At 38.1% G+C, this 19103-nt stretch overlaps 4 protein-coding genes across 5 annotated transcripts; all 4 read left to right on the top strand.

The window, feature by feature from the left end:
• The first annotated feature begins 262 nt into the window (after nt 1-262).
• Nucleotides 263-6638, top strand: LOC145233986 (stromal cell-derived factor 2-like). The gene is made up of 5 exons (XM_080098756.1): nt 263-483; nt 562-758; nt 2092-2230; nt 3499-3612; nt 5056-6638. Exons 1-5 carry the CDS (start codon nt 297-299, stop codon nt 5121-5123), a joined length of 705 nt encoding a protein of 234 aa, XP_079954882.1. The 5' UTR covers nt 263-296; the 3' UTR covers nt 5124-6638.
• Nucleotides 6639-6701: 63 nt separating this feature from the next.
• On the top strand, nt 6702-8356 carry LOC145233980 (uncharacterized). The gene has a single exon (XM_080098748.1). It carries the CDS (start codon nt 6800-6802, stop codon nt 8165-8167), a length of 1368 nt encoding a protein of 455 aa, XP_079954874.1. The 5' UTR covers nt 6702-6799; the 3' UTR covers nt 8168-8356.
• Nucleotides 8357-8419: 63 nt separating this feature from the next.
• On the top strand, nt 8420-10085 carry LOC145233981 (uncharacterized). The gene has a single exon (XM_080098749.1). It carries the CDS (start codon nt 8518-8520, stop codon nt 9883-9885), a length of 1368 nt encoding a protein of 455 aa, XP_079954875.1. The 5' UTR covers nt 8420-8517; the 3' UTR covers nt 9886-10085.
• A 62-nt stretch (nt 10086-10147) lies between these two features.
• Nucleotides 10148-18720, top strand: LOC145233977 (monocarboxylate transporter 10-like). Of its 2 annotated transcripts, XM_080098742.1 has the most exons (8): nt 10148-14065; nt 14310-14553; nt 14675-14842; nt 15086-15257; nt 17735-17922; nt 17979-18157; nt 18259-18516; nt 18583-18720. In XM_080098742.1, the coding sequence occupies exons 1-8, from the start codon at nt 13759-13761 to the stop codon at nt 18645-18647; spliced, it is 1581 nt and encodes a 526-aa protein (XP_079954868.1). In that variant the 5' UTR covers nt 10148-13758; the 3' UTR covers nt 18648-18720. The 2 variants fall into 2 exon arrangements, with proteins under 2 accessions (XP_079954868.1, XP_079954869.1); XM_080098743.1 differs by lacking the exon at nt 14675-14842.
• Nucleotides 18721-19103: the final 383 nt, after the last annotated feature.

Genomic DNA, 19103 nt, shown 5'->3' with positions numbered 1-19103 from the left:
AAGAACATGACTAGAGTAACAAAAATCCCAGAATTCGGAGCCAGAGTTGACATTCCAGTATTACTAGGAGTCTGGTCCTGTTCGGTCCAACTCTACAACCCTAGTCATAGACATAAATTCATTCTTGAAAAAAGTGTGGTAAAAGTAGTTATTTGCAGGGAAATAAAACGCATTACTCATTAATCAGCAAAACATGCCACAACAAATTTATTTGTAACCTTTTTCACAAAAAACTAAATATATGAACAAATGTAGGCATTTTTTAGATAAAAAGTATGTTTGTGACGATTCCTTAAATGTATAGTATATGTTATTTATTAGATTCAACTGTAACAAAAATGATTACAATAACTGTATTACTTTTACTCATTTCCCCCTCCATTGGTTTGGATGATGATTATGTGACTATTGGATCAACTGTAAAGTTATTAAATCAAGAATATAAAGTACGATTACACTCACATGATGTTAAATATGGAACAGGTAATCTTTTAAACAGTGTTGATTTGGGACCAATAAAAGGTGTTTCTTTCATTGAGTTAAACTTTTTTTGCTTTTTAGGTAGTGGACAACAGTCAGTAACTGGAATGTCATCTCAAGATGATGCCAATAGTTACTGGCAGATAAGAAGTTCTACACAAGAAAAAATTGCTAGAGGGACCCCAGTAAAGTGTGGACAATCTATTAGACTAACACACATAAAGACTTTTACAAACCTACATAGTCACCACTTCCAAGCCCCAATGTCATCTGGACAGGTAACAAAATGAACACGTAATTTTTGGTGGTTAACAGCAAATATTGCGATGACAAAAAAAATCTTTTTTAAACGTTGTGCCCCCAACCAACAATTTGTATAGTTTTACCGACAAAAAGCTGTGGCCACCGAAAAAAATTAACATAATATATATATTCAAAGCTGTTGCCTTCTCCCACATTGGATTTACTCGATTGTCTGTTTTGTTTTGTTTTCTTGGTTTTTTTTTCTACCCAAAGTTTGTCTGATTTCGTTATGCCATCAAATGATGGATTTGAATGAAACTAACACAGATGGTAGATATAGTTATGTTGATGTGCACTCTACTTTGTTTGTCTTGTAATATAGACGCTAATGTTATATGGACAACCAGACATATGTAACTTATGTTTTCGGATTGCTTGATGGACATTTTTGTGCCATGGCGGTGAGGGGTTGTCAACAGCCTTATGAAGGGAGAATCAAAACAGTTGTTGTTTAAAAACACCTCTAGTGGTCAAGATTTTAAACGTTAGCCAATTTTTACGGGACATTGTTGATTGAGTGATTGTGGTTTCATGTTTTATAAGTTTAGGTGTGTATAACGTGAACATTTACCACCCTAGCCCCTTAAATTGTTACATTTAAAAAAAAACTGTTTACAATTTGCAAGATGTTCCGATTTAAAGGTTATAAATTTAGAATTTGCTATTTGACGGTTATAAAAGACGGTGGCTGATATTCAAATCTGACTGAATTTAATGCAAAGGATTCAATATTCTACTTTGAACATCCCTAGTTAAGAACAGCCTGTTACAATTTTTCTATATCGGAAGTTTTAACTGTTTTAAAAAATGCTTTGGGCAATTTTAAATTCTTAACCTTTTAATAACAAATGAAAAAAAGAGTCAAATGGAGTACAGAGATCGAGTAGGAAATGGTTGATTTTCAAAGAGACAGGATACACATCCAAGCAAGAATAAGGCAAATTCAAGCACTAAATTATTGCATTACAAAGAAAAAAGAGCAATGCCACAATGGAAAATGTATTCTGTCCCCCCCAATATAACTGCCCTTGTTATATGGCCCAAATGTGTTATTCTATGGCATATTAAATTAGAGGTTGTGAAATTTAAGGCAATGATTTGATACGCAAAAATAATGATTAAAAAAAAATTATACATTTTCAAAAGTTTGCCATTAAATTAAAACATTCTTACAATAACCTTTTTTTTAAGTTGCATACATTTTTAAACATTTACAGTTCGGTCTATACTCCTGGTGTAGTTAATATATGAATTTTGTGTGAAACAATGAAAATCTCAATGCATAAAAATACCAAAGTTATTTTTCAGGAGGTTAGCTGTTTTGGTGAAGATGGTGCTGGTGACCACTTGGATAATTGGGTTGTTGTGTGTGATGGAACTTATTGGGGTCGCAAGAATTTGGTTCAGTTCAAACATGAAGAAACCGAAAGCATATTAGCATGTTCATGTAAGTGGACAATTAAATAGCAACTGTACATTTGCTTTTCTAACTTAAATTGATGTTTTAATTTGGAAGTTTTCCTAATGATGCTCGATGTCATTTGTTTTACTTTATGAAAGTTCCCTTATAAAAGTGCTAGGCTGAACGTTAATACTTAATTTCCACGTCAAATGGCTAGTAATTGTTCGCTGCCTGTTCAGTTTACTTCTTTAAGGTGTCACGATAAACGGCAAAGTGCTTTGTCCAGAATTGTAGACAGGTTCAAACCCGAAGTACAAGCCTGAAACCCGTTCCAAATTGCAACTTTGGTGTGTTCTTCAACCTAGTGCCGTTACGGCAGGCGACATCAGCTTTTATTATTGCCCGCTATCCAATTGACAAAACATATTATTGAATTTACCGAAAAATTTAAATTTTCAGATTGCGTCGTTACTATCTAGCTTAGTCAACAAGTGCTGCAAAGCAGAACTGTCACATAATCGAAATACAATCGCTGCCTTAAAAAACAAAAGAAATGGTAACAACTTTTGAACTAAACACCTTTTTAAATCGCTGATCTCAAAACTTGCTTTACTGTCATGCATAAACATACTTAGGTTTTGTTTGAAGTGTGGCAAAACGTTGTTGATAAATATATATAATGGTTGAAAGATGAACTACATGTCTCCAAAAGCCTCGTTAAGTAGTCAGTCATTGCCTGCTTTGCTGCTAAACGACAAGGATGCACTGCAAGTCCACATAATAGATGTCGCGAAAACGGTTCACCCACAGGCCTAAAAAATGTGACAATTTAAAAATGGCTATGGGTCTTTATGTGAAACACAAGCCCTGATGTGCTGAAATTGTAAACAATTATTTGTATTTGATTCCTTGTGTGGTATATATTTAAAATTTTAGCCTAATCGGCCCAGTGCTTACCTTCACAAACCATGATATGTATTCAAAAGTCCAAAATGAGTGATTCACTGGTTTGTAATTGGGACAGTTTAATGCAGCATGGGGGGGTCTCTGCTAAATACTGGACAGAAGTTTACTATTTTACTAGAAGTTTTACTTTTTACATAAAAATTTGTACAATTTAGGCCAAACGTTGTTAAAAACAAAGGATTAACTGAGTGGTTGATTTTTCCTACTAATTTGTTCTAAATTTAAAAGTAACTGCAACATTTAATGTCATCAATTAGCTGGCACTTGCCGAAACAATTGTTTTGTTTAATGTGGGGTAGGGATACATACCCTAAAAAACAATAGATAACTGGTGTTCAATTTCACAGCCAAGGTGTATGGAAGACCAATTAATGGACAGCAAGAGGTTTTGGCAACAACAAGTAGTGACAGGTCAAAATCCACATACTGGAAAACCATGGAAGGCATAATTTTAAGGCCTGGTGAGAATATGGGTGTGCAATAGTCCAGAAATGAGTCTGAACAGTCAGATTATGATGATGATATGAAGGAAGCAACTTTGTACAACATTATCAAAACACATTTTAATGCACTTTTGTATCATCTTTTGGACTACTTGTGCAATGTGTTCCACTGGGCTTTGCCGTTTAACTGAAAATGTGTGTTTGTATATATGTTGTTACACCTTAATCTTACAATACAGTTTTGGTGTTACATTCAATTACCGCATGAAAAAGCTATATTAGAACACTGTGTGGTGAAATGGAATGTGGTGTTGAACATCTGTAGAATTGTTTCTTTAAAAGATAGAAAGCTTCACAAAAATTTCCCCCAGGAAAAATACTGCGAATAGTAACTTCTGTATACCTGTTAATGTGCATTTTATTAGCCAGAGTAAATTTAAACATATTTCTTGCATAGGGTTTGTTACAATAAATAATCTGTGCCTACTTTAGTCTCCATTTAAGAACAGAACTACAGATGATGAATGTGATTCTCAATCCTAGTTATTTACGACAGACAGAAATTGATCTATTCCGCCAATGAAATTACATACAACATACACACTTGTTAAGCAAAACCTTTCACCCCCCTGTTAATTTAATTTAATCTTAAACATCAGTGAAAAACAGAATGTCATAAAAAGCTTTATAATGTACATGTTTAAATCCAAAAAAAGTAACCAATTCCCATAAACACGTGTGTGGGGACCCACTCGCTTTTGCTTGCAAAAACAATCATGTGAGTTGGTCAAATAGTGTGTATAGTAAATCGTTAATTAGGATACAGAATATATAAAATGGAAATATAAAAGAAATCCACCCTTCTTTAATGTTAGCTTTAGTTCTAAATATTATTTACAGAATGTAATTTTCGACTTTTATCACCAAAAATATTTCAACGTAAAATTAACTAAAGGTTTAATTTTTAAACCTTTGTATTTACAACATTACGAGAGGTAAATAAGTTAAACCAGTGGTTCCCAAACTGGGGTCCGCGGACCTTTAGGGGTCCGTGAAGCAATTTTGCGGGGTCCGCGAAAAGGTTGACGTGCCTCTATAGCAGGGGTGGCCAACCCGCGGCTCGCGAGCCGCATGCGGCTCTTACGTCGTTGTCGAAGTTTGGGGGCACTGTGTATATTTTGGTTAGTATGTAGCGACATGGTACAAAAATCGTTAAATGTAAAGTAAAGCTTTAACAATTTTGCTTTTAAACAAACTTATTATCGGTATGGCCACAGACCATGCCTTAAAACCGCAACCTTATGTGGCAATAATGCCTTGATTATGATGGCATATATTCAATTGTTGAACAATGAATGCTTGCTCATTGTTGCGTACAATGCAAATGAGACACAAAGCAACAGCAATATTTACAACAAATGCGTTCCAAAATAAATAATGCTTCAATCCGTTGTTTTTCAGGTTATGACGAACGTTATATTTTATGGGCAGTTTCTCTTCGGTTTGAATTGAGCGATTGTTGGTGGTGAATGCATTAGTGACGTCGCAATGAATTTAGTTTCGCCACTTGGCATTTTTGTAAAACTCGGCGCCTAAGTTTAGGGCGCATGCGCGTTAGATGAAAATACGCAAAGTTTCTCAGCAGGGAAGATCTTTTGAGTAAACAATTTTTGTTAAGTTAGCCTTTAAAATGGGAGAGAAATAAGGTCTTAGTAATTCATCAGACATAAATCTCACCACACGTTATTGATAGAATGAGAAAAAAGCGCACATTTTAATTCATGTTTTTGCTTGTGGGTGTTGTTGAAATGGGAGTTTTGTGTGAATAACAGTGCAAACCATTTATTGTTGAAAATTACTGGCACGCGGTCTGTACAAGTCAAATTGTGTCGTTAATATGTTGGTGTGCGACATTTAGAATAAATATGGCTAAGTACAGGTCTCTGTGTGTGAGGAAGGGACGAGGCAACGAACATGTGTGCCCGTGTGCATAATGTGGCTCTTTGTGGAAACACAGTAAAGAATGTGGCTCTTAGGCTTTGACCGGTTGGCCACCCCTGCTCTATAGTCTTATTTGGCGTCAATTTGTGTCACTGAATAGATTTAAATCAAAGTACAATTAGAGATCCACTGCCTCCATTACTATACAATAGCTAGCCTTTATTGCATGACAACTATCAAGAATGCAATTGTTTGCGCACTATCGTAATGTTTTCTGTCTTGTCTGTGATGTCACAAACCGTCTTTGGATCGTTGTTATGTGTAATTTTGCATACCTAATACGGTAAGCCAGTGGTTCTCAAACTTTTTTTTTGTTGCGACGCCCCAGGAAAAGTTTTCTGGACTTGCGACGCACCAGCAAATAAAAGTTAATTAGGAAACTTTTTATTAAAGTTGTGTTTATTGATACAAGTTACGAAATGTAAATATTCTGCGACGCCCTTGGAAAATTGAAACGACGCACCAGGGCGTCGCGACGCACAGTTTGAGAACTACTGCGGTAAGCAAAAGTTCTGGAAATCAACTTTCGTATTGCTAAAATTCACCTTCAGGCTTAAGGTCCGCGAGTCCTCGATGTAATGGCAAAGTGAACGTTTTGAAAAAACAATGAAAAAGTTTGAAAACCACTAAGTTAGAAAGTTGTTACATTAAAAAGAATCGTGACTGCATGTCACAAATATTCTAGACCGCCCCATGACAATATCCCACGACCCAATTATCACGCATCACGGGTAATTTCTGTACGTCTAGATCTAGAGTCTATCGTTGCAGGCGCTTTTGTGTTGTCATTGTTACAGCGTGCCAGTTTTTATCGCATCGCCGTTGCCCGTTGCAGTGTTCATTGTTTTATCTAAAGGAAATCGTCACAGCGAGTTAACGCCTTTCCCCCCAATAATTGTAACGCGTAATATATAAGCGCCCCCATCTAACCACAACGGGGAATATAAGATAGAATTGAGAGATAACTGCGAAGTAGTGCTGGATTGTTTGTTTGTCGTTTTGAGTACGTATGGTTGAACGTGAATAAATGTAAAAGGAAAGGGTTTGCTGCCGATCAGAGTACACGAGTGTTAGCTGTTAAAGAACTTCCGATAGTCAGTCCCATCTTTTGCGTACCCGTGAAAACGGAACGTGACATCTGGGGGCTCGTTCGGGATCTGACTTAAAAACGCGAAGTTAAACATTAACCCCTGTAAGATCGGCAATGGCGTCTGCAAGCCAATATCTGGATATTGGAAAGCAATTCGGATATGCTGATGAAGAGCTACGCAAGTATGTGGAGGAGCAGGTGAAACATGAACGTGAAGAGCGAAGGATTAATCGTGAAGCTGAGCAGAAAAGACGTGAAGATGAGGCTGAACAGAAAAGACGTGACGATGAGGCTGAACAGAGAAGACGTGAACTTGCCGCTGAGTCCGAGAAAAGGAAACTTGAGTCCGAACGGCAAATCCGCGAGCACGAGCTGGCTATGAAGAAGCTTGAGCTGGAAGCTATGAACCGCCGTAGAGAAAAAACAAACAAGGAGAAAGTCGACCTGGATCGTGTCCACCTGGTGGAAGATGAGCAAGAGCGCGTTCCAGAACCAATGAATAAAAGGCTTGTGACAACTGCTGTTGGGAGGACGGAAATCTGCGATTCAGTGGAGCAAAACGTCAAATCTCTAGACGAGGAAAATAGGGATTTGTCGCAGGGTCGCATTGAAACGGAAGTGGAGATGTGTGACAAAGAAGAGTCAGGTTCTGTGACACAACAAGCGACGGAGAAGAACGCCACGATTCAAACGAAGACCGGTGGGCAAGACGCAGAATTGTCACAGGAGCGGGTCAATATGCAATTACATACAGAAGAGGGAGGCGAGATTGTTGCTTCAATACAAAAGACGACGGAGCAGAGCGCCATATCAATAACAGTCGTCAGTGTTCAAGATCAAGAATTGGCTCAGAATCGCCCTAGTGTTGAGGTGCAAATGCTGGATGAGAGAAAATCTATTTGTTCAATGCAACAAATTCTGAAGGAACCAACTGATGACAGTTTCGTTTTAGCGCCGACCAGTGAGTGCAACTTTCAAAGCCCATTTATCCGTCTGCCGTCGTCCTTGCCAACCCGCCAACAGATGAAGCAACAGGTGCAGTCAGGTAACGAATTTGCGGAATCATCCTTCCGAGATTCAAAGCCATGTCGCTTTCGGGGGGATTTCCAAACGTGGTTTAGGTACGGAAGTAAGCAAGAAAAAAGCAAAGAAGGAAAACATTGGATAGAGGAACCAATACCTTCAGGATGCAAGGACATTGACTGTCGGGTGCCACCAATGAGTTGTGGGAACATTTGTTCTGGACTGCGCGAGATTTTTTTGTTTGAAGAAAATCTCCTTTTGAAAACGGGGTTGTGTCACAAATATTCTAGACCGCCCCATGACAATATCCCACGACCCAATTATCACGCATCACGGGTAATTTCTGTACGTCTAGATCTAGAGTCTATCGTTGCAGGCGCTTTTGTGTTGTCATTGTTACAGCGTGCCAGTTTTTATCGCATCGCCGTTGCCCGTTGCAGTGTTCATTGTTTTATCTAAAGGTAATCGTCACAGCGAGTTAACGCCTTTCCCCCCAATAATTGTAACGCGTAATATATAAGCGCCCCCATCTAACCACAACGGGGAATATAAGATAGAATTGAGAGATAACTGCGAAGTAGTGCTGGATTGTTTGTTTGTCGTTTTGAGTACGTATGGTTGAACGTGAATAAATGTAAAAGGAAAGGGTTTGCTGCCGATCAGAGTACACGAGTGTTAGCTGTTAAAGAACTTCCGATAGTCAGTCCCATCTTTTGCGTACCCGTGAAAACGGAACGTGACATCTGGGGGCTCGTTCGGGATCTGACTTAAAAACGCGAAGTTAAACATTAACCCCTGTAAGATCGGCAATGGCGTCTGCAAGCCAATATCTGGATATTGGAAAGCAATTCGGATATGCTGATGAAGAGCTACGCAAGTATGTGGAGGAGCAGGTGAAACATGAACGTGAAGAGCGAAGGATTAATCGTGAAGCTGAGCAGAAAAGACGTGAAGATGAGGCTGAACAGAAAAGACGTGACGATGAGGCTGAACAGAGAAGACGTGAACTTGCCGCTGAGTCCGAGAAAAGGAAACTTGAGTCCGAACGGCAAATCCGCGAGCACGAGCTGGCTATGAAGAAGCTTGAGCTGGAAGCTATGAACCGCCGTAGAGAAAAAACAAACAAGGAGAAAGTCGACCTGGATCGTGTCCACCTGGTGGAAGATGAGCAAGAGCGCGTTCCAGAACCAATGAATAAAAGGCTTGTGACAACTGCTGTTGGGAGGACGGAAATCTGCGATTCAGTGGAGCAAAACGTCAAATCTCTAGACGAGGAAAATAGGGATTTGTCGCAGGGTCGCATTGAAACGGAAGTGGAGATGTGTGACAAAGAAGAGTCAGGTTCTGTGACACAACAAGCGACGGAGAAGAACGCCACGATTCAAACGAAGACCGGTGGGCAAGACGCAGAATTGTCACAGGAGCGGGTCAATATGCAATTACATACAGAAGAGGGAGGCGAGATTGTTGCTTCAATACAAAAGACGACGGAGCAGAGCGCCATATCAATAACAGTCGTCAGTGTTCAAGATCAAGAATTGGCTCAGAATCGCCCTAGTGTTGAGGTGCAAATGCTGGATGAGAGAAAATCTATTTGTTCAATGCAACAAATTCTGAAGGAACCAACTGATGACAGTTTCGTTTTAGCGCCGACCAGTGAGTGCAACTTTCAAAGCCCATTTATCCGTCTGCCGTCGTCCTTGCCAACCCGCCAACAGATGAAGCAACAGGTGCAGTCAGGTAACGAATTTGCGGAATCATCCTTCCGAGATTCAAAGCCATGTCGCTTTCGGGGGGATTTCCAAACGTGGTTTAGGTACGGAAGTAAGCAAGAAAAAAGCAAAGAAGGAAAACATTGGATAGAGGAACCAATACCTTCAGGATGCAAGGACATTGACTGTCGGGTGCCACCAATGAGTTGTGGGAACATTTGTTCTGGACTGCGCGAGATTTTTTTGTTTGAAGAAAATCTCCTTTTGAAAACGGGGTTGTGTCACAAATATTCTAGACCGCCCCATGACAATATCCCACGACCCAATTATCACGCATCACGGGTAATTTCTGTACGTCTAGATCTAGAGTCTATCGTTGCAGGCGCTTTTGTGTTGTCATTGTTACAGCGTGCCAGTTTTTATCGCATCGCCGTTGCCCGTTGCAGTGTTCATTGTTTTATCTAAAGGTAATCGTCACAGCGAGTTAACGCCTTTTCCCCCAATAATTGTAACGCGTAATATATAAGCGCCCCCATCTAACCATAACGGGGAATATAAGATAGAATTGAGAGATAACTGCGAAGTAGTGCTAGATTGTTTGTTTGTCGTTTTGAGTACGTATGGTTGAACGTGAATAAATATAAAAGGAAAGGGTTTGCTGCCAATCAGAGTACACGAGTGTTAGCTGTTAAAGAACTTCCGATAGTCAGTCCCATCTTTTGCGTACCCGTGAAAACGGAACGTGACACTGCACTAGTGTACTAGAAGAAATAATGGTTTTGCATATTTCCTATAGCATTCTTTGATTTTTATAGGGCCGCGAAATATCAAAATAATTGCAAAGGGTCCACCAGGCAAAATTTTTAGAAAAGTTTTGGGAACCTTTACAATACCTTTATTTGAGTAGTGGGGTGGCCCCAAACGCACGTGAGTTTCAACTTTCAATAAAAGATCTGCAACACGCACTATTGAAACACGTTGCACACACATTTGCTGCATTGTTTTAGTTTTTTTTTTAATTAATAGCGTCGCCTCTTTCTGCTTTCGTCTACCCTCTCTCTTTTTTTGACAAGATTCGTATTATGTCAGTTAGTGATGCACCGAAGCTTCGGTTGGCCGAAACATTTCGGCCGAATACGCTGTTTTCCGATGTTTCGGTTTCGGCCCGAACTTTTTTGAAAATTCGGCCGAAACCGAACTTTTTAATTGCATGGAATTAATGCCCAAACTATCATTTTCACTAATACAAAACGTCATAAATCAACTAATAGTTTTGTCAGTCAGTTGTTGCAGTTGTTTACCGCCGACGCATTATTTAGGCCAGTTTGAGAAGAGTGGGTAAACAAAACAAATATTAAGCTTATCTCCTTTGAGTGTATTTTTTCTGTAATCGCTTTGCTCGTTTATGGGTAATAAAACCGATCGTCACTCCGGATCTTTCCGTTGAAAAGTTTACAAGGTGAAGTTGCATATTGAAAGCAACACATGCGCACTCAATCTTTTTTCAAAAACGTTTTTTTAACCTAGTTATAGCGCCTAAACATGACGCAATCGGTCAAGTGTGTTTCAACAAATATCATTAACGCACACGCACTCAGGTTTTTTTTTAAGGTTTGGTTTGGGTGACCGCTAAGTAGTTTTAAGAGACCGCAAGTGTTTCATTTAAATACCAAAAAATAGCCATATTTGCTTAAACGAATTATTTATTAGGCTACTGGCAAATTTTGGGAAACCGCTGGAGAAATTTGGGGGACCGTTTCGGTTTTTTCAACATTTTATTTTAAGTGATAGCATCGCATTTTTCGTTTGGACTTTGTTCTCTCTTTAACGGTCATGTTTGTCTTTGAGGCGGGTTTAAGAGAAACAAACACGCTGTCTTAACTGTTTTACCAGGAGGAAAGAGAATAAGAAGTTAGAAGTTAAACGACGCATTGTGCAACTTTTACATAAAATTAATAATCCAATTAATCAAATTATTTGTTTGACATTGTCTCGTTTATTGGGAACTATTTTCCTAGCATATGATTGGCTACGGCACTTTTTTTATTGCGATGACGCCTCTGAAAAGTTTTTAGGACTTGCGAAGCACCAGCAAATAAAAGTCAATGAGGAAACTTATTATTAAAGTTGTGTTTATTGATACAACAACAAAAAGCCACGCGTCGCGACGCACAGTTTGAGAACTACTGGGCTACGGTTTTGTCTGCATTACTAAAGTATACTTTAGCCCAGTGGACGGCAACCGCCGGTCCGCGACGAGTTCGGTACCGGCCCATATACTTCTTCAGGTTTAATGTTTCAAAACGTTTAGCCTATGTGCACCGGGGATGATAAACTAATTTAGGCGTTTTCATTGCTACATATTTGTAGTTTTTTGAAGGCCGCAATGAAATTTCAGTTTCAAAAACGATCTGCAGTAGCCTACAAAAAAGGTTGCTGACTGACCCCTGCTTTATACACGACCCAGCAGTTTTATACTTCGTTGGTTGATGCATTGCAAAACGTTTTAGAATTACTTTATATGAATTTTTAGTTGTAGGCACCAATTTTCACCATTTAAAAAAAAATAAAAGGTAATTACCTCTTCGAGATGCCATTCTTTTAAAACTGGCCTCGGACATAAATATCTCGACCAACGCTTTTGTTTAAACGAAAATTTGGGCAATTGCTTTTAACTAGTGGTGTAGCCTACAGAACTCGCCCGACATATGAATTTGGCCAGAAGTTCGAATAATTCCTGCCGAACCCTAAGTCCCTTGTGATGAATGTTTTGAATCAACGTTGCTGATACAGGTGATTTATGACACTCCAAAACAACTTTTAACTTACAATTCTTTATCTGAAGAATATCGAATTATTTGCAGCAACGTTGCTTAGGTTTTTCCATAGCCTACATTATAATTGGTTAATTTGCGATGTTTTAAATTGGCGATATTGAAAGTTTGGGCAACATTTTCCTGCAATAAGATATTGTTAGGAGTTAACACTATAATTCCCGACTTCGAACGGTGAAACACTTGTTTACGCGTGTGTTTATGCGGCTACGACCATAACAATTGCGATAAAAAAAACATTTATTACCAGTCACGTGCTCAGTAAAATTTCCTTTGATTTTGACGTCTGGAACTGTATTACATTTTTCGCGTGTACTTGGCCACGACATACGTCATACAGGCATGGGCGCCGGCAGAAAATTTTGCAAGAGGGGGCAAATTTTGGCTGATACTTTACCGCATCAAGAATTTGTTATAGCCATAAATCATATGAAGCCATAAATCGTGTACTTCACAATTGAGTTGCCTAAAAGTTAGAGCATTGAACGATGTCACAAATCCCCGCGCTGCCAATTGAATTAGGTTTGCTGCTAAATATGTTAAATTGAGGTACACTGAAATTCCAAGGGGGGACAAGTGCCCCCTCTTGCCCCTACGTGGCGGCGCCCATGCATAGAGGGAAAGTAATAAAAAGCGTGTGCACAGGTTCCAAAAAGAATCACATTATTCGCTTGCAAAAAATTTCCGATCAATTCCAGTTTTCTACAAGAGAGATCGAAACCATAAAGATAAAAAATCGTATTAAAATACCTAAAACAGTCCACACAAACTTCACATTTAAATCTTTGACAAAAAAAATACAACAAATTTGCATGACATATAATATATCTGTTTGGTGCCAACATCAATTTTGTAGTTTCATAGAGGAATAAATCAAACCAGATTCTATTATTATTTCAATTTTCAATTACAAACCCAACCCGAATAGTTTTGACCGTTAGCGCTTTCAAAAGTCCGCAAGAATAAAACTTTGCAATAGCATATTCAAATCCTTTACATCTTTTACAAAACCTACCTTGTGTTAACACGCGGTATACCATGAGGTCGCATGCGGTACTAAGTACGACCGCCATTGTTGGGCTTTTTAAAAAGTTTAGGCAATCAATGATACTGTACATTTACAACATAGTATCATTGTTGTATAGTATCATTGATGCAATCACCCGTCGTTTTGAAAAAGTGTTTTTATCCCCAGTGGGTATATCTAAAACCCAAAGTTTGATCAGAAATATTTTTGTTTACAAGTTGTGATAAATAGTTTCCGCTATTGTACTATAGATTTTACGGGGTTTCGTCAACTTTACGACTTCTAATGATTCCGATGCAGAATGGTAACTATCAGTTACCGAATATCACTAGTCACTACAAAAATGGCAAACACCACTCAATTTTAGGAGACAGATAACAATTATTACATAACAATTATGTTTGTTAGGGGCTTTTCCCGAGTTTGTATGTTAGTTATTACTTTTTACTGTATTTTACGGTTTATGGTGTTTTTGAAATGTCCAACACAGACTCAATTGAATTTGATATTAACGAGGAAAAACATGGAAAAAAAGAGTGTGAAAGGTTGTCGCTTTCCTCAGAAGAGTGTTGTAAATTAGATAACATCTCAACTAAATTTTCGCAACCTCGAGATGAAAATGTTGACGCAAACGATGCTCCTGCTCCTCCTGATGGTGGTTGGGGGTGGATAGTTACAATCAGTGCTTTTTTGATAAACATAGTCTTGATTGGAAGCCACAATTGTTTTGGTTTGTTGTATCTGGATCTGCTAAATGAGTTTAAGGAGTCTTTGTCTAAGACAGGTTGGTAGCTATTGGCAGTACTTCTTTGATTTGTAGGTTAAAAAGCATATGTTGTAAATACTGTTTCAAACTTGCAAAACAAATAGTTCTTGGGACGTTGTAAACAAACATTTATTTATTGAAGGTATTAGTAGGTGTTCAAAACAAAGTGGTAGCAAATTTTGCTTTAAGCAGAAAATTTTTGTTACCGTTTTGTAGAGACATACGCCAATTTTTGAAAGTTAAAATGTGTTTCTTGTTTTAGCATTGGTGGGATCGATTGCGTTTGGTTCCATTCTGTTGTTCGCGCCGCTCGGTGGAGTTTTATCAAACAAATTTGGATGCCGCAAAGTTACTGTGTTGGGAATAGTTGTAGCGTCGGTCTGTTATTTTGCCTCTTCCTTTGTTACATCAATTGACGCGTTGTTTGTTACATACGGCTTTGGCTTTGGATTTGGTACTAGCCTCTGTTACATGCAAGGGGCAGTTGTGGTCTCAAGATATTTTAGGTAAGCTATGGCATATAATTTTTATTTTATTTGTTATTATGTTTCCAATAAAAATAAATCTTATTTTATACATTTGTTTGGCACTTGTTTAAAAACGACGTAGCAAAGTCTCTGTTTTAAGCTCGCGTCGTGCGTTGGCGAACGGAATTTCGTTGTCCGGAAGCGTGTTTGGGACCATGTTTATTGCTCCCGTCTACAGTGCTGTAAACAAGCAGTATGGATGGAGAATCGCTGTAAGGGTCCTATCAGGGTGCGCATTTCTGACCTTGCTGTGTGCAGCTTCCTACAGGTCGGTCTAAAAATGGAAAATAAAATTAACTTCGTCCATTTAAACATAAATCTAAAAACATTAAATATGCCCACTTTAACTTACTCCATGTTTTAGTGGGACCGTATTTTATGTTAACTGTTTGATTTCAAGATGAAACATTGGCACACACACGCTTTCTGTAATGGTAACTGAAGCATAACAGATAGGTGCGTGGCTAAGGTTGCTCTTGGGTTGACAACATTCTTTTTTGTTTTGGATCAGACCGCTTCAAAAACCTGGCACCCACCCAACAAGCGCAGAAGAGAAAATTAAATCATCACCAGCTAGAAAGTTTGTGCTGGATTTGTCACTGTGGAAAAACAAAGCGTTTGTGGTGTGGTCGGTAGCTGTTGGTTTGTGCAAAGTAGGCTACCTCGTACCTTGGGTTCATGTGGTAAGACAAGGATTTTCTATACATTTTATGTGCCCATGTAATATACAGCACAGCAATTATGTCGATGTAAAAGGACATGACTGTCTCAGCACACACACGCTTTCTGTAATGTCAAGTTTCATTTCAGAAAGATGAGTGGCGCAAAAAGTCTGCCACGGAATACCTTTGAAGACTAACATAAATGAATAAGTTACTGTAAAAAGTTGCAAGCTTGCTGTCAGTCTAGCGCTGTTGTTGGCAACGTAATGTGATACATGACTGATTAGCTTCCTATCCGGTTCTGTTAAAGTTTTCCTTTTGCTCTGCGAACAGCTGGTGCTCAAGAAACAGTTAAGCCTGTCGTCTTTTAATGGCTCCAAATCTTTTGGATTTTATCAAACAATTATTGTTACAAATGTAAAAGCGTGACCAAACGTAATTTACCTCAATGAGTTCTCAGCAAACAAACATAATCACTTTTTTAAACATATTTCGCAAGTGAAAAACGTATTCTATTCTACAGCGACTTACCGTGTCAAATCGTATTAATAAAACCACTTTCGCATGATTAGTTATAACATATACCTTACCGACATATAGCATGAACTGTTTTTTCAGCTTAGCTTTTAAATAGTACTCTGCTAAACAAAAACTACTTTTACAAAAGACGAAAACAGCGTTCGTTAGACATTATCGAAACAAGTAAAATGTCTGACCACATCAGGCGTCGTTTATAAGGCAAACTCAGGAAATGTTTGATCACGTGATCTGACAACAATGAAAACTGTCGTAGTGCGATTTTCTAAAACAGAAAGCCTGCAGTCAATTTCCTGAGCCTCTTTGCAAGCGCTAACCCTCCAGCCAGATGTCCGGCCGGAATGGTTACACGCAACTTAACATGCAAAGAATGGATTGTTGCGTGACATGCGGATATTTCGTTTGTGTCGTTCCCTTTCAACAACATACAGAACATCAGCGTAAATTACTACGTATGTCAAAAGCAAACTTTCAGGCCTAAAGCACAACTTAGTTCGTTTTGTCAACTTTTTTTTAAAAATCGTTGAAGAACATGTTATAGTTTAATCAGACTCTTTCGCTTATCGTCGTTTAAAAATACCATATTAATCGCATGAGATCGGCTCGATAAGATGTTTGTGTTGAATGACGTGTCGAGCGGTATGCGGACTCATGTGATGAATTAAACACCTCATGTTATTGGTACATATATCGTAGTTAAAACATGGGGTCCTATATTGCTATAATTGCAAACAAGTCAGTTGCAAACAATAGTCGAAAATGTTTAAAAATGGAACGCTTTTGATGCCCAAATGCATAAGCTTCATTTTTAACAGAAACATGAAAAAGTAATTAATTACTGTCTTTCGTATTATCCGCTGGCAATTACATTTCCTGCAATTAAAGTATGCACAATATCCTATCTGTTTTTCTTTTCCTTTGAAACGATCATAACGGGTTTCGTAAAATTCAGTTATTATTTCCTGAAAACAGATCGGCTGACAGCTGACTAAAACAGTTTCCTGGGTTAATTAATTGCCAACATTTTCTCTAATAGCTTCTGAAATCCTTTTGTCATTTGAAACAAAGGCGCATCACTGAAATAGCTTATGCAAACCTTGAGTATTTACTCTAGCGAAGCCCTTTTATAACAACCAACAAACAGTGTCTCAAAATTATTTTTATGTTAAAGCTATGTTCAAATTATGCAACTTTTATTTTGCCAACTAGACCACTGCATCTATTCTAGTTTGTTTGACAAAAGTGTCAAATTAAGTAAACGTCGTTTTAGCGAGTTATACATGATGAAAACCAAAAATTACATAACACGTGTATAGCACTTGGAAATATTGATCAAATGGGGTTTTTAACAAAAGTTGTATTCCGTCTAAAGAATGTTCGTGTCTTACATCGCAAATACCAGTAGGCTAGAAGTAAAAACAAACAACTGATACCATTTTAGCTTGGGGTTTATGAAACTGTTTTATATACGCATGCTATTAATAAGTAACTGTTTTTCCAAGTGATACCGATAAAATAACTGTTTGCTATCCGGACCCATCAACAAAAACCAAATATTTTAAGACAGACAAAAATAAAATAAAAAATAGGAATAGCTTAGCAGTCGGAATTACCTAAATTACCCCAGGAAGGCAATTTCGGCCACTATAAAAACTGCTGTAGTCTGGTGCTAAAAGTTTAAACATTATAATTATTTTTGAATTATTTCCATGCACAGATTTTACTCAAAAATTCCGAAAATGCCCATAAAATTACAGCAACCCGAATCTATGTGGTACTGCAAAAATATTGTTGTTTTTACGTATGGGTTGAAAAGACGTTTGCTATATTTCATTAGTTAAACCAATAGAAATATAGCCCAACGGTGTTATTGAATCTAAAAATAAAGGATTTGTATTTGTTACTTAGCACATATCAGTTTTTAGTCTCAACTCAAACAAGATATGTTTGTTTTGGTGCAGGCAAAACTTTCAACGGACTTGCAACTTTCACGTGACTTTGGTTCCCGACTGCTTCAGTACATGAGTCTTGCTGCGGGTTTCAGTCGTTTGGTTGCTGGAAGAGTTGCCGATTCGCCAAGAATCAATCGTCTTATTTTGTCACAATTCAGCGCATGTTTAATGGGAATAGTAAACATTTTGCAACCGAGGTGGGATAGATATACCATGGTTTGCTTTGAAGCCGATTAACTTTTTTTGTTTCCAGTCTTTACACGAAAAATGGTTTGACTGTTTATGCAATTACACTTGGATTACTGGATGGAGGCGTTGAAATCCTTCTTCCAGTTATGACTTTGGACATTGTTGGGGCAGAAAAATTGTCTGTGGCATGGGGCTGTATTTTGGCTGTAATTTCTTTGAGTTCAATGGGGCCGCCAATAGCAGGTTAGGAGCACATGCTGGTTAAAAGTTTAGTGCAATTATACAAAAGTTTAACTTTATTTAACCATAAGAGATGTGAAATGGTTTTTGTACGTCTGTATCAGGTGCATTAAGGGACCATAACGGAAATTATGAAACTGCCTTTTATCTCACTGGCTCCACTATGATACTATCTGCCGTCGTTTTGTTTTTGATACCACTATGGGCCAAAAAACAGCCTCAAATACCAGCTGAAAGTTTTTTGTCCATACACATTTCGGAGATAGAAATAGCAAAAAGAAACGAACAACGTCATAACCATCTATCTCTCGTGGAACGCTACCTTAAAAAACGCAGCTCCGTCCCGCCTCGTTTATTAAAAGGCAAGTCTATATCGATCATTTTCATCATATTCATGTGTGGATACGAATAAAGTTGTATTTTAATAGGAATGAAAACAACATCCACTCGTGAACTATTGGAACTTCCTAACGAAACTTTGTCAGGAATGTGATTTTTAGGAAAACGAAATACCCTATGGGTCGAAGGATAAGCGCATTTCAAATACAGCTAATATTAAATTGAAACGGTGTTTGAAAGTTTTGAGTAATTAGTTAAAAAGAGCTATATTAGTCTTTGAATCCGCTGTGGCAGCTTGTTAATAACTCTTTAAAAAAACAATTTGTCCTTTTCTGAAAATGATAAAAAATCTTCGATTGTTTGCACACACATATTTACGACGAATTGTTGGTACCTAAGGCGCCATCAAGTGTCAAATTGTCTTGAGAATCAAAGTAATTTTTTAGGTGTGGCGCCGTGTAGGGCAGAAAAATTGCCCAATGTAAATAACACCAGAATAATTTACTACGGTTAATCCTTTGCCGACAATGGACGGATGGATCCTCGGTCGGAAAAAGAACTTCTACAATTCATCTGAACTAGCTCGATTTACGCCGGGTAATGCTTACAA

Source organism: Phallusia mammillata, chromosome 6 (genome assembly GCF_965637545.1).
Source record: "Phallusia mammillata chromosome 6, kaPhaMamm4.hap1.1, whole genome shotgun sequence".
Lineage (NCBI taxonomy): Eukaryota > Metazoa > Chordata > Ascidiacea > Phlebobranchia > Ascidiidae > Phallusia > Phallusia mammillata.
The sequence above is the reverse complement of the archived record's forward strand: the minus strand, read 5'-3'. Positions and strand labels throughout refer to the sequence as shown.

Coding starts and splice junctions, on each gene's coding strand:
- LOC145233986 (XM_080098756.1), top strand. CDS start 297: ATGTATAGTATATGTTATTTATTAGATTCAACTGTAACAAAAATGATT. Junction 2,231..3,498: donor AAGCATATTAGCATGTTCAT/GTAAGTGGACAA, acceptor TCAATTTCACAG/CCAAGGTGTATGGAAGACCA. Junction 3,613..5,055: donor AGGCATAATTTTAAGGCCTG/GTGAGAATATGG, acceptor GTTGTTTTTCAG/GTTATGACGAACGTTATATT.
- LOC145233977 (XM_080098742.1), top strand. CDS start 13,759: ATGTCCAACACAGACTCAATTGAATTTGATATTAACGAGGAAAAACAT. Junction 14,554..14,674: donor GTGGTCTCAAGATATTTTAG/GTAAGCTATGGC, acceptor CTCTGTTTTAAG/CTCGCGTCGTGCGTTGGCGA. Junction 17,923..17,978: donor GTAAACATTTTGCAACCGAG/GTGGGATAGATA, acceptor TTTTGTTTCCAG/TCTTTACACGAAAAATGGTT.
- LOC145233981 (XM_080098749.1), top strand. CDS start 8,518: ATGGCGTCTGCAAGCCAATATCTGGATATTGGAAAGCAATTCGGATAT.
- LOC145233980 (XM_080098748.1), top strand. CDS start 6,800: ATGGCGTCTGCAAGCCAATATCTGGATATTGGAAAGCAATTCGGATAT.